Raw genomic sequence first — 13,126 nt, 5'->3', positions numbered from 1 at the left:
ACAAGCCTATCTGTGTGACAGAGATCACAATCATGTTCAGGTCTCTGGATTCTTCCTATTTTTCCCCACCAGAACATTTTGTACAGTTTAAACAATAATTACAACTCATCTTTGGGGTCTAAGGATGATATGAAGGTTCCTAAACCACAAAACCATGAGAACTGGGATCCTAAGGTTGCTTCACAATCAGATGATGTCCTTCAAAAGCAGGGTTTTATTATATTTGTTATTTTACGTTGTTTTATTATTTTGTTTTGTTATTTTGTTATTAACAGTTTTATTATTCCACTATTGTTTTGATGTTATTAAAGCTTTTATTACTTTGCTATTCCTGATAACTTAGCATAGCGTCTGGCACAGAGTAAGCTCACAGGTGTTTTGTTTTTGTTTTTGACCATACCCAAGGAATATGAAATTCCTGGGCCAGGGACTGAACCTGTACTACAGCAGTGACCCAAGCCCCTGCAGTGACAATGCCAGATCCTTAACCCACTGCACCACAAGAGAACTCCTGGGTTTGTTTGTTTTTTTTTTTTTCTTTTTAATGAATAAACCCTGATCTAAGTCACATTAAATAAAGACACAGATAAAATAAATAGGAAACATAATAGTAAACTCAAAAACAATTCTAAAGGAAAGCTATTTGCTTTTTAGAGTGGTAGAGAGGATATATCCGTTTTCTAATCCAAAGCCAAATCAGTGTTTTCCTTTCCTATTCCCAAACTCTGAGAAAAGAGGCAGAAGGAGGTAGAGGAAGCAGAAACATTTTTGACCACCTCACCCAGTTTCAGCATGTTGTTCCAGGATCCAGAAGCTGTCAGTTCACAAGATGAAGAGTTCGAAAATACCTTAAAATCAAAGAGAATCACCTCTGTAGAAACTCTTAGAATTTAAATATTTTAATGAAAAAAAAATCGCCCTACCGGTAATTATTTAGTTACCTCATAGAATAAATTTTACCAACAAGACCAAAGATTTAACTTGCGAAGACTCACAAAATGATGTAAAATGTAACAATTCCAGATTCTTCACACATACTTAAATAAGAAAAGAAGTACAGTTGACTCTTGAATAACAGGAATCTGAACTACATGGATCCACTTAAATGTGGATTTTTTTCAGTAGTATATACTATAGTACTATGTGATTACTGGTTGGTTGAATCCACAGCTGCAGAACCTCAGATACAGCAGAACTGTGGATCCAGAAGGCCAACTATCTAAATTTTCAACTGTGTGGAGGGCTGGTGCCAGTAACTCAAGCACTGTTCAAGGTTCAACTGTATTAGCAATTGGGCACTTTATAAATATCTTTGAAATGTGTAATTGCCTAACCTTTAGTTTTTTGGTCTTTACATCAAGGCTAATAAAGACATGAACATTTCTGGAAAGAAGCTATTTTACACATTAATTCCTAAAAAGAGAATATTTCTAAAATTTCACTTTAATGACTAAGTACAAAGACCAGTAGCCCCAGTGATGCCCTACCCCTACTGACCTCTCCTGAAGGGGCCACATTCCGTGTGCCATTACAAGCAGAGGTTACCATGGGTTTTGTGGTCAGCTGGAATGGGAATCCAAATAAGCTGGCAGCATTGTAGAGACTGGTTTTCACTTGGTGAATAAAGCAATCTAGGAAGTATAATATAGATTACATATATACGTAGAGTAATTAAATTTTTAGCAAAAAAAAAAAAAAAAAAAGATTATATCTTAGGGCTTCTCTCAATTTCTTTTTTTCTTTTCTTTTTAGAGCTGAGGGTATGGAAGTTCCCAGGCCAGGAGTCGAAATGCAACTGCAGCTGCCAGCCGATGCCACAGCCATAGCCACAGCAATGCCAGATCCGAGTCACATCTGTGACCTACACCATAGCTTGCAGCAATGCTGGATCTTTAACCCACCGAGGGAGGCCAGGAATGGAACCCACATCCTCATGGATACTAGTTGGGTTCTTAACCTGCTGAGCCACAACAGGAACTCCCTCTCAATTTTTATTAGCAGTCCTACATTTAATCATTGAGAGAAAAAAATCTGTAAAAATAATTTTTCCTCCTATCTGAACAACTGCAATTCCAGCATTATAATTTTTGGTTTGTTTATTTTTTTTTTCTTTTTTAGTAGTATATCTGCCAGGATGTAAAAGCATGAAACCATCAGTTTAGCAAATCACATACTGATTCACAAAAAGAGTCCTGAAATGACAGCTGCCAGAGAAATGAGTTTCCCAATTACATAAAACAAATCTTTACTAGAGAGAAAAGGACATAACTTAGACAACCTGGTACAGCAGAATTCTACAGGAAGTACTACCATTTACTCACTGGTTGTCCTTGCTTCTCGGGCAGGTAACAGTATAGCTGTCCCTAACTAAGTGCCTATTATATCTCAGCTACACCCAGGATGGAAATGAGTGAAGTGCAAAATACCAGTTCCAAACATCTATACTGAAACAAGGCTACCCATCTACTAGAGAAGATAGGTTAGAAGATCCTCAGACTCACCTGTCCCTGCCACCAAAAATAAACATTACAAAATAAGAAAGTAAATAAATAAGGGAGAGCAGAGGTGAGTGCTTTCTCCACTTCCTCCTTTTATCACACCACCACTTTCTCACTTCCTACACTGATGATTTGTTTTCTACAATTTCCTTTCTATTTCCTAATTAAAGGTATTCTAAAGCACTCTAGCTTGAGAAAAAGGAACCATCGTCTTAGCCACATTCTGCTTTAGAGAATGGTCTGAAAGTGAAATGCTCGCTTTTAAACATCAAGCACTCTAGCACATATATTTTCCAGAAAGACAGAGGAGTAACTTAAACAACAAGAAAGATTTGCTAGCTGGGTAAAGCAGAATCCAATTTTAAGTATTTTGTCACTAGAGAATAGTTAAAAGTACCAAAATTTGCAAATGACTTGTTTCTCATTCTGAGAGAATTCTAGGTTGTCCCTCTAAGAATGATGAGGGAGAGAGTTTCTGTTGTGGTGCAGCGGAAAAGAATCCGACTAGTGGAGTTCCCGTCGTGGCTCAGAGGAAATGAATCCAACTAGGAACCATGAGGTTGTGGGTTTGATCCCTGGCCTCGCTCAATGGGTTAAGGATAACGGCACTGCAGTGAGCTGTGGTGTAGGTCGAAGACTCGGCTCGGATCTGGCGTTGCTATGGCTCTGGCATAGGCCGGTGGCTACAGCTCCGATTAGAGAGCTGGGAATCTCCAGAGTTGGGTGTGGCCAACAAAAGATAGATAGATAGATAGATAGATAGATAGATAGATAGATAGATAGATAGATAGATAGAGGAATCTGACTAGTATCCATGAGGAGACAGGTTCGATACTCTTAACAACATAAACAGTGGGTATAAAAAGTATTGGAATATTGATTTTCCCACAAGTTTTGTCAAAATCTGAGTATGCCCCAAAGTTATGTGAAAAGATCTCACTGACTCAAAAAAAAAAGGAAGGCCCACCTCATCTATAAAATGAGGATAAGATCACCTTATTTTGCTGAGACTAAATCTCTTAAAATCCTTTTATCTGTAAGATCAGGAGTCTGAAATTCTAAGCTCCTCCTTCTTCTCACACTTCCTTTTTTCCTCTCAAAAGCAACAAACACACTCAAATCCTCTGTTACAATACTCAGTAACCACTAGTAGTTACCAAATTTAAATGTACATGAGATTAAATTCAGTTTCTCAGTTGCTCAGGTGCATGTATTTCAGGTGCTCAATACCCATATCTAAGAGTTTCGATTGACCAGCACCACTAGAAACTTTTACAAATTCTGCCAGTAAGTATTACCTCTGCCACCACTGCTTCCCCTTTAGCTTAGGTTCCCTTTTACACCCTCCATTTAGAAAATCTTCAAACTATTGCATTTGGAGTGGATAAGCAATGAGATCCTGCTGTATAGCACAGGGAACTGTATCTAGTCACTTAATGATGGAACATGATGGAGAATAATGTGAGAAAAAGAATGAATGTGTATATATGTGTGTTTGTGACTGGGTCACTTCGCTACACAATTAAAATTGACAGAACACTGTATACCAACTGTAATGGAAAAAAATAAAAATCATTTAAAAAAAAGAAAATCTTTTTTTTCTTTTTCTGTCTTTTTGCCATTTCTAGGGCCGCTTCTGCGGCATATGGAGGTTTTCAGGCTAGGGGTCGAATCGGAGCCATAGCCGCCGGCCTATGCCAGAGCCACAGCAACATGGGATCCGAGTTGCATCTGCAGCCTACACCACAGCTCACAGCAATGCCGGATCCTTAACCCACTGAGCAAGGCCACGGATCGAACCCGAAACCTCACTGTTCCTAGTTGGATTCGTTAACCACTGAGCCACAACAGGAACTCCAATAAAAGAAAATCTTAATGCACATTTCATGGACATCATGGAGGGAGATGTCCTTAACATGGAAGTCCGTAAAACAGATTACTACAGCATTATTTCAGGAACTTTCTCTAATACCACCATTTTTTAATTTTTTTAATCACATATTTATTTATATTTTTGTATAAAATTGACTCTTTTTTGCTAAACAAATGTATCTGAATGGTAAATGTATAGTGCTACTACTTTAACACAAGGCAACATCACCTGCCTTATGAAGAAACAGACACACAAAAATATTAAGTTCCAGCTGAGCCTGTTAAAAAAGGCAAAACTGGCAAGTACTAGATAAGTATTTCCTTTTTTTTTTTTTTTTTTTTTTTGGTCTTTTTGTCTTTTTTAGGGCCACACCTGCAGTATATGGAGGTTCCCAGGCGAGGGGTCCAATCGGAGCTGTAGCCGCCGGCCTACGCCACAGCAACGCCAGATCCTTAACCCACTGAGCAAGGCCAGGGATCGAACCCACAACCTCACAGTTCCTAGTCGGTTTCATTAACCACTGAGCCACGACAGGAATTCCCAAATGTTTCTTAATGCTATGAATGTCGTATCTCCTAAAATCATTTCCTGAACTGGTATCTATCCTGTGCTTTGGAATATAATGTCCTAATAAATTTGGTATATATTTCTGACATTCAAAGTCTTCTGTATTTTGAACTCTCTCTTTTGTCAATTTTTCCCCTGTTTTATTCATTATTTCCTGAATTGCAAAACTTTTTACTGTCCCCTCTGCCTACTGTCCTTCCTATTGCTCTGTCAATACCCTATCCATCCTTGGACTCACCTCACATATTAGCTCCTTCATCAAATATTTACTGAGACTCTTAGAGCTGAAAATCGGACAGTATTATGTTATTACTTTTCTTATTTCATTTATCATGTAATCATTGACATTAGTATAATTTATGTACTGTCTTAAACCCCCCACTAAATAATCATATACTCCTGCAGTTGTAATGTCCTTAAAAATAAAGAACCTGTTGTATTCATTTCTGTATTTCCTGTAGAACCTAACACATTGTTTAACAGTAAGATAGGCTCAATAAGCACTCCTGAATTTACATTAAATCTTAACACAGACATATCCACTCTTTACTACATCTGGAGATAGATTCAAATTCACATTCATTTTTGAGAAGAAGGAAAACACTATTATAGTATTTAATAGTGCCTTTTCCCTTTAATCTAGTTTTATTCTCTTCTACCAGTGATGTCTAGACCTTCAGATACAGAGAAGTAAACAATCTGAGGTAACTCATTATACTGGATCACTTAGCTATCTGAACTAGATGACTCCAGTTTGAAATAGTTTTTACAATGTTTTCTCTTCAAATAAAAAGCACCTTTTGGGAGTTCTGATGGCCTAGTGGGTTAAGCCTCCTGTGTTTTCACCGCTGACGCTCTGGTCACTACTGTGTGGCACAGGTTCGATCCCTGACCCAGGAACATCCACGTGCTGCCGGTGTGGCAAAAAAATTTTTAAATGCTTAAAAAGAGAGAGAGAGAACCTGAAATAAATATTCCAACTCTCATTTTAAAAGTAAAAAATTAAGAAATAGGAGTTCCTGTCGTGGTGCAGCGGGAACGAATCCCCGACTAGGAACCATGAAGTTTCGGGTTCGATCCCTGGCCTTGCTCAGTAGGTTAAGGATCTGGTGTTGCCATGAGCTGTGGTGTAGGTCGCAGTCGCGGCTCGGATCTGGTGTTGCTGTGGCTCCGGCGTAAGCCAGCAGCAACAGCTCTGATTAGATTCCTAGCCTGGGAACCTTCATATGCCACAGGTGTGGCCCTAAAAAGACAAAAAGACAAAAATAATAATAATAATAAATTTTAAAAATAAATAAAAAGCACCTTTTCTTTATAGGAAGATTAGGAATTTTGAAATGCAATTTCAACATACAGACTTATTTATCTAGAAAGATATTTAAGTCTCTGGTAACACTGTTTACCTCTAAAAAAGATAACAATGGAAAAGGGACAGGAAAAAGACTTACTTTTCACTGTATATACTTTTTATCTTTTGAATTTTGTCCATACATATATTTTTCCTATTGAAAAAGCTATTTTTTTAATTAATATTTAATACCTAATCTTGGTCTTTTGGCTGGTACTTCATCAGTGTCCACTGTAGAAAAGAGACTGCTGAAAAAAGAGAAGAGAGACATAATATATATGCATATATGTTCATATACACACATTTCCATTTCTATAAGTAAGCTTACTATTCAAACACACCCTCTTCCATTCACTCTGTCATAAAATGAGATCTAACTGATGTTTATGCTATAGTAGGTCTTCAGCTTTTGAGGATGTGGAGATCTAAAATTCCCTATTATATAATCATGTGTAGTCTGGCTAGACTACAAACATGAAACTGGCCAGAAATCTTTACTAGTAAACGAATATAGGTAAAAGCTTAGGACCAGTTATTCCCTTTCTCTCCAAAAATGATTTAAGAATAATTTCCTTCTGAAAGATGACAGCTTCCCCAGAAGAAAATCATTTTTTACTTCAGATAGAAGTAGACAATTTAAGAATTGTCTACTTAAAAGACAGTTCTGGTGTTCCCATCGTGGCTCAGTGATTAACGAATTCAACTGGGAACCATGAGGTTGTGGGTTCAATCCCTGGCCTTGCTCAGGGGGTTAAGGATTCAGCGTTGCTGTGAGCTGTGGTGTAGGCCGGCAGCTACAGCTCCGATTAGACCCCTAGCCTGGGAACCTCCATATGCTGTGAGTGCAGCCCTAGAAAAGACAAAAAAAAAAGACAGTTCTTAGCCAGAAAAGGGTGTTATATTTAACTGTGTTTTTATCATGGAAACTATATTACAGTGATAAAGAATTTGGAAATTCAGAAAAGTTTTGGACCTATATCTCAAAAATTTGTAAATTCAGAAAAGTTTTTGGACCTATATCTCAAGGTTAAAGCTTCACAGTTAACCATCTTTCTTTTCATTTCTTTTTTTTTTTTTTTTTTTTTTGGCTTTTTAGGGCTGCACTTACGGCATACAGAACTTCCCAGACTAGGGGTCCAATTGGAGCTATAGCTGCCGGCCTACGCCACAGTTCATGGCAATGCCAGATCCTTAACCCACTGAGCGAAGCCAGGGATCGAACCTGCAACCTCATGGTTCCTAGTCGGATTCATTTCCACTGAGCCATGACAGCAACTCCTATAATCATCTTTCTAAAGATGATTAGGAATGATCCTATTTACAAAAGAAAAAACAGAATAAATCTCAGGAGAATACCATTTGGTTCATAACTTTCAACATCCCACGAAGACTTTTTGGCTTCATTTGGACTGAAAAATGGCTTACAATGAAGAGTTTATATCAATTAAGGATGTATAATAAAGAACAGGATTTTGATCTACAAGCCAGTTTCCCTGACCAGCAGAGATTTGCATTAAAAATAAAGGACGAGGGAGAGGGAATTAACATTCCCTTATTCAATAAATATATACAAGTGCCTGTCATGCTCCGGCCTCTGCACAAGGCCCTTGGAGTAGAATAAACAAACACTACCCTTATATGCATTAAGCATCATTTTAGGCACAACTTGTATTCAAATGATCCTTGTATTAACTCCACAGAAAATTATAAAAAACACAATGAAATCTTGCCCTCTCTAGAACATAGGATGGAATTTAGCCCAAAGCCAATTTCATCATGAGCAGCATTCTTAGATTCATGTATTAATTAATCATCTTTGTCTCAAGCTCCAAGAAACCAACCTTCAATCTTGAGGCTTAATAAAAAATTAAATTAATACCTGACCACTAAAAGTTGGGTGTGGGTATGTACAGACTTAGTATGGTATTTTATTCTCTCGATTAATTCTTAGGGAAGGGGGTGGACACAATGAAATGGGACAAACCAACAGGTAAATGCAAAGAACAACTTTTAGTTTCTCCAAAATTTTAACAGAATTTTAGAGTACAGACTAGTGATCTTTTTAAAGTAATCAGATATCTATTTTTTTTTCTCATACACTAATTCTAAAGCACAGAATCACTCTCCCTCCTCCCGACAACACACACACACACACAGTTTGACAGCTGTTTTAGAACAAGACAGCTGCTGTCTCTTGTTGCTAAGAGAACAGTACGTGTGGTCAAAAGGACTTTGGGCAAGCTATGATTCTCACCTCCCTTAACTGCGCTTATTGCGCACAGATGACACCTGGGGGTGTGCTTTGCAAACAGTGAGCCACAACAAAGACAGTTTTCCTTCAATTTTCAGTATTCAACCTAAGAGCAGCAAAATATGACAAAGCTCTATTTGTTAACAGCAACCAGCTTGGGCTCTGATGAGAAAGATCCTAACCATCAACTACTGGCTCCTTCCATCATCAGGAGCCGCATCCACACAGCGGGGAGGAGCGACTACGTCACCAGGACGCCCGCGATCCGCACCTCGACCACCTCCGCCCAGCTACCTGTTTCTGCCAAGCGGGGCCTGCCTGGTTGGGTCAGCGCTAGGCTAGCCGAGCCCCGGGTGGGGGAGGGGGAGTGCCAGGCCGGCGTTCGGCCCCCTCTCCTCTCACCTGTTCGAGCGCCGCCTCTTCAGGAGAGCCCGGGAAGAGGGCACCGGCCGGTCACAAAAACGGAAAATGGTGCCGAGAATCCTAACCAGCCATTTGTACATACCAGGCCCAAGCAGCAGCGGCGGCCGACACACCCCGAGACGCAAACCCCAGAGCTGTCGCCGCCGCTGCCGCCTTCTCCGCCTCGGCCACCACCGCCAAGGCTCAGTCGCCGAGTTGTGACGCGGTCCTAGGGCCCACAGATACAACGTCCCTTGAGCTACAGGAGGCCCCCGCTAGCCACCGCTCCTGACGTCACCTCCTCCCGCCCGACCGGAAAGCATCCTCATTCTCAGTTTGCGCACGCGCAACCTAGGTCCCCACCTCCTGAGCCTAGCAACCAGAATGCCTGCGGGAAGGTTCCAGTCCAATCGCTGACGAGATCGCAAGGGATGTGGGCGGGGTATTCTCTTCGGCGGAGCCAATCCTGAGACTGCCCGAGGGACAAGCCCACCGGCCGCACAAGAGCGTTCTCTACCCTGGAGTGAGCGCTCCAGGGGCCTGCAATACTGCAGGTGATCATTAAATGTTTGTTGAATGCACAAAATAAAGGTTAGTCAGGCTAATTAACAAACGTTCACCCTGCTAGGATCCCTTTACTTTGCACATACTTTATGCCTGGTATTTTTACACGCAGTCAACTTCATTTCTCTCAGCAACCTCAGGAGATGCAGAACCTTGTGCCCACTTTTAATCAGTAAGGAAATCGAGGGATAGAGCGATTAAGTAATTGCCTACGGTCACAAAACTAGCTAGTACCACGGATGGAATTTGAACCAGGGTCTGTGTACCAACACCAGTCTCTTGCCCTTGAGATCAGTCTACTGGGAGATATGATTACAAATTACACCTCAAGACAATTGGTTGTAAGTAAACTGCACTTAAGTTAAATTTTTAAAAAGATGATTGGGAGGTCCCTTGTGGTACAGAGGGTTAAGAATCAGGTGTCATCATTGCAATTTCTAGAGTCCCTGCAGTGGCACAGGTTGGATCCCTTGCTAGAGAACTTCCCTAAGTCCTGGGCGTGGCCAAAAAACGAAAAAGAAAAAAAAAGGCTGTTGTGATAAAGGTGGGTACAGAGTGCAGTAGGAGCCAAAGAAAGGAAAACTGGATGGGAAAAGGACGGGAAGGGCAGAACTCAAAAAAGTCTTCACAGACACTTAAGAATGGAAGGCTCCCTGTGGCCTACTAGTAGTACCTACTAATACCCCCTGAGCTGCCAAGAAGTCCTGCTAACTACTCTCCCTCTCTTGTCTAGAGGTTCCCAGTAACGATCAACAATAGAAAAATAACCACCCTTCTTATTACTGGAAAATCCAGTCCCCTACCTAACACTCCTGGGAATATGCAAAGGTTTTCTTGCCCACGAATCCATCCCTGGAAATACTTGATCTTTAATCTGTGATTCAGTTAAGGTTGGACTTCCAGACTTGCTTGAACTTCAACAGAGACACTCCCTAGTACAGTCTCATCCTTGTTCAATAAATATTTTTCTGCAGCAAGCCACCTCCTAGAGCCACAGAACCACCAGCTACCCACCTGTGGCTACCCACCACTCTGGCCTGGGCTGGGGATAGGAGCAGTTCCTGGAGGGTAGAAGCAAATCCTAAATGTGGGCATGGGCTCCTCCCTCAATTCCCTAAAATATAGCTAATACCAGGCCATTACAGATAGTCTGGGAATAACAGGAGAATTACAAAGCTGAGAAAGTTTAGAAGTGGCTATTACAAATACAGCATCTAGGGAGTTCCCATCATGGCTCAGCAGAAACAAATGTGACTAGTATCCATGAGGACACAAGTTCAATCTCTGGCCCCGCTCAGTGGGTTAAGGATCCGGCGTTGCCACGAACTGTGGTGTAGGTCACAGACGCAGTTCGGATCTGGTGTTGCTGTGGCTGTGGCCTAGGCCGGCAGCTACAGCCCCGACTGGACCCCTTGCCTAAGAACCTCCACAAGCCGTGAGTACAGCCTTAAAGAGACAAAAAAAGAAGAAGAAGAAGAAGATGATGAAGAAGGCTACCAGCAGGGCAGTTCAGCTGTGTCCCAAAAGTCCCTTCTACTATAAAAGCTGGTCTTTGCTTTTGTCAAACCAAGAACACTTAAGTATCAGGAAGGAATTCTCCAAAACAAAGGAGTGGCCTTCATTCGAAACATAAACCAGAACACTCCGAGGTTGCTTTAGAATAGCACTTTCTCCCAGGTCCTGGCCACTAAGATTTAAGAAACATTGGCATCATGTTACAGAGAAGTCTAGTACAACATCACAACGTATTTTTTTTTCTGCCTCATTGGAGCAAGTACCCAATACTGGAATGTCGGTCACCCGCCAAGAAAAGTCGGAGGGCTTTGGAATTACAGACCTCAGTCCATATCTCTGGACCTCATCAACAAACAATAACTATGCCAGCCCTTCCATGAGCACAACCCCCCACCCCCACCACTTTGTGTCCTCTTAGTGTCTCTAGTCACCCTCTGAAGTGGAGAAAGAAAGGGGATTCAGCCTTACAGTCGCTTCCGCTTGGGTCTTGTCTGCCAGTTGGTGCCTTCGATGTCCTGTCGTCCACAGTAGAGGTAAGGACCACTGTCCATCCACTGACCAAGGAGTGGGATTATCCTTACTCCCAAATCCACCCCTTCTGCAGCCATTCCCAGACCCAGGAACTCTTCACCGGAGGCCCAGAGGAGAACTCCAAAATCACAGGGAGTTACAAGGATGTTGAGGTTTCTGCTCTTGGTTTGAATAACTTGCACCCGTGCACCGGCAGAGGAGCACAACCTCATGGCTTAAGTTTTTGTAGGGTATTTCACCCGATTGCCCTAGTTTTCCAAAAAGATCCCCTTCCTCCGGTGGAGATCCTCTCCTTCAGGCCTTATCAGCGCCCCTCCCCCATCTTTCTCAAAACCTACCTCCTCTCCACAGAACAATGAAAACCCAGCCCTCCAATCCGTTCTTTAGTCTTGCAGATTTTCCCTTTGCCTGCATTCTTGGAGTGCTGAAAGATTTCCTCTCAGCTTTGTTTTTGCTGACCCCTGTTGGAAGGGAGATCTGGGCCTTTTGATGGGAGGGGGTAGGGGCCCATAGAGGAGATGTTGGCTTGGGCCTAATGTACCTAAAATCTAACAAGGCTCACCACTTTGAAGATTAATTCCCTTCCAGGCACCAACTCCTCTGGTACTCAAGAAAAACATGTCCTTTTGGTCTTCTGGTCTTTTTTTTTTTTTTTTTTTTTTTGTCTTTTGTCTTTTTATGGCCGCACCCTCAGCACACGGAGGTTCCCAGACTAGGGGTCGAATCAGAGCTACAGCTGCCAGCCTTCGCCCCAGCCACAGCAATGCAGGATCTGAACCAAGTCTTCAACCTACACCACAGCTCTTGGCAATGCCTGATCCTTAACCCACTGAGTAAGGCCAGGGATGGAACCTGCAACCTAATGGTTCCTAGTCGGATTTGTTTCTGCTGCGCCACAAGGGGAACTCGTGGTCTTATTCAATCTGTCTGATAATAACTTTGGCTTTGTTATGCCAAAAGCAGGTAGAGCTGTCTTGTCCTAGATTTCATTACATTTGTTCACATCAACTGCAAATGGCTTGGCCTGCCTAATGTGGAGAAATAACAGCACCAGGCCTTCCCTAAGTCTATTTCTGAATCTGTAAAACAGAGTTCATCAAACCTGCCTCTCAGATCTGTGGGCACAATAAACAAGTTTATGTATGTGAAGGGCTTACTTCAAGGCCCAGCATAGCTAAGTGTTCAGTGTTTCTCTTCCCTCCACTTCCTTCTCATATCTAAAAAGTCATTTAACTTGCCACTTCTGCATCCTACATTTACCACAAATCTGTCCCTTCCCCTTTCTAAGGCTGCTCACCTTGAGCTCTAACCCTCCCCCTTCACTGAGGGAACTAAGCTGCACGGAAGGGTGATCCAAGTTTTACAGAAAACCCCTAGAAAAGAAAAAACGGAGAGCACCAAAACTAGTTAGAACCCACCAGGCCCAAGATGGCAGAAAACCTGACCTCCAGGAGACCTTGAATCTCATTATATGCTCATTGTAATACATTTGCATGCTAAATAGCATACCCACCCAAGCCCTGACAGTTGTCGGTTGCCATGGCAACAGCTGGAAGAACCCATACAAGGACTGAAAA

At 41.7% G+C, this 13,126-nt stretch overlaps 1 protein-coding gene across 8 annotated transcripts in view; it reads right to left on the bottom strand.

The window, feature by feature from the left end:
- The window catches only part of SENP2 (SUMO1/sentrin/SMT3 specific peptidase 2), a 39,999-nt gene extending 30,733 nt beyond the window's left edge, over nt 1-9,266 (bottom strand). For 2 of the 8 annotated variants that reach the window (XM_021069994.1, XM_021069996.1), the window contains exons 1-4: nt 8,940-9,250; nt 6,387-6,534; nt 1,498-1,631; nt 782-848 (exon numbers count right to left, since the gene is read on the bottom strand). In XM_021069994.1, coding sequence (XP_020925653.1) covers nt 782-848; nt 1,498-1,548 — 118 coding nt within the window. In that variant the 5' untranslated portion in view covers nt 1,549-1,631; nt 6,387-6,534; nt 8,940-9,250. Of the gene's footprint in view, nt 1-781; nt 849-1,497; nt 1,632-6,386; nt 6,535-8,540; nt 8,644-8,939 lie in introns of all 8 variants that reach the window. The other 6 variants (XM_021069995.1, XM_021069989.1, XM_021069991.1 and 3 more) reach the window with 6 other exon arrangements.

This window comes from Sus scrofa, chromosome 13 (genome assembly GCF_000003025.6).
Source record: "Sus scrofa isolate TJ Tabasco breed Duroc chromosome 13, Sscrofa11.1, whole genome shotgun sequence".
NCBI lineage: Eukaryota > Metazoa > Chordata > Mammalia > Artiodactyla > Suidae > Sus > Sus scrofa.
The sequence above is the reverse complement of the archived record's forward strand: the minus strand, read 5'-3'. Positions and strand labels throughout refer to the sequence as shown.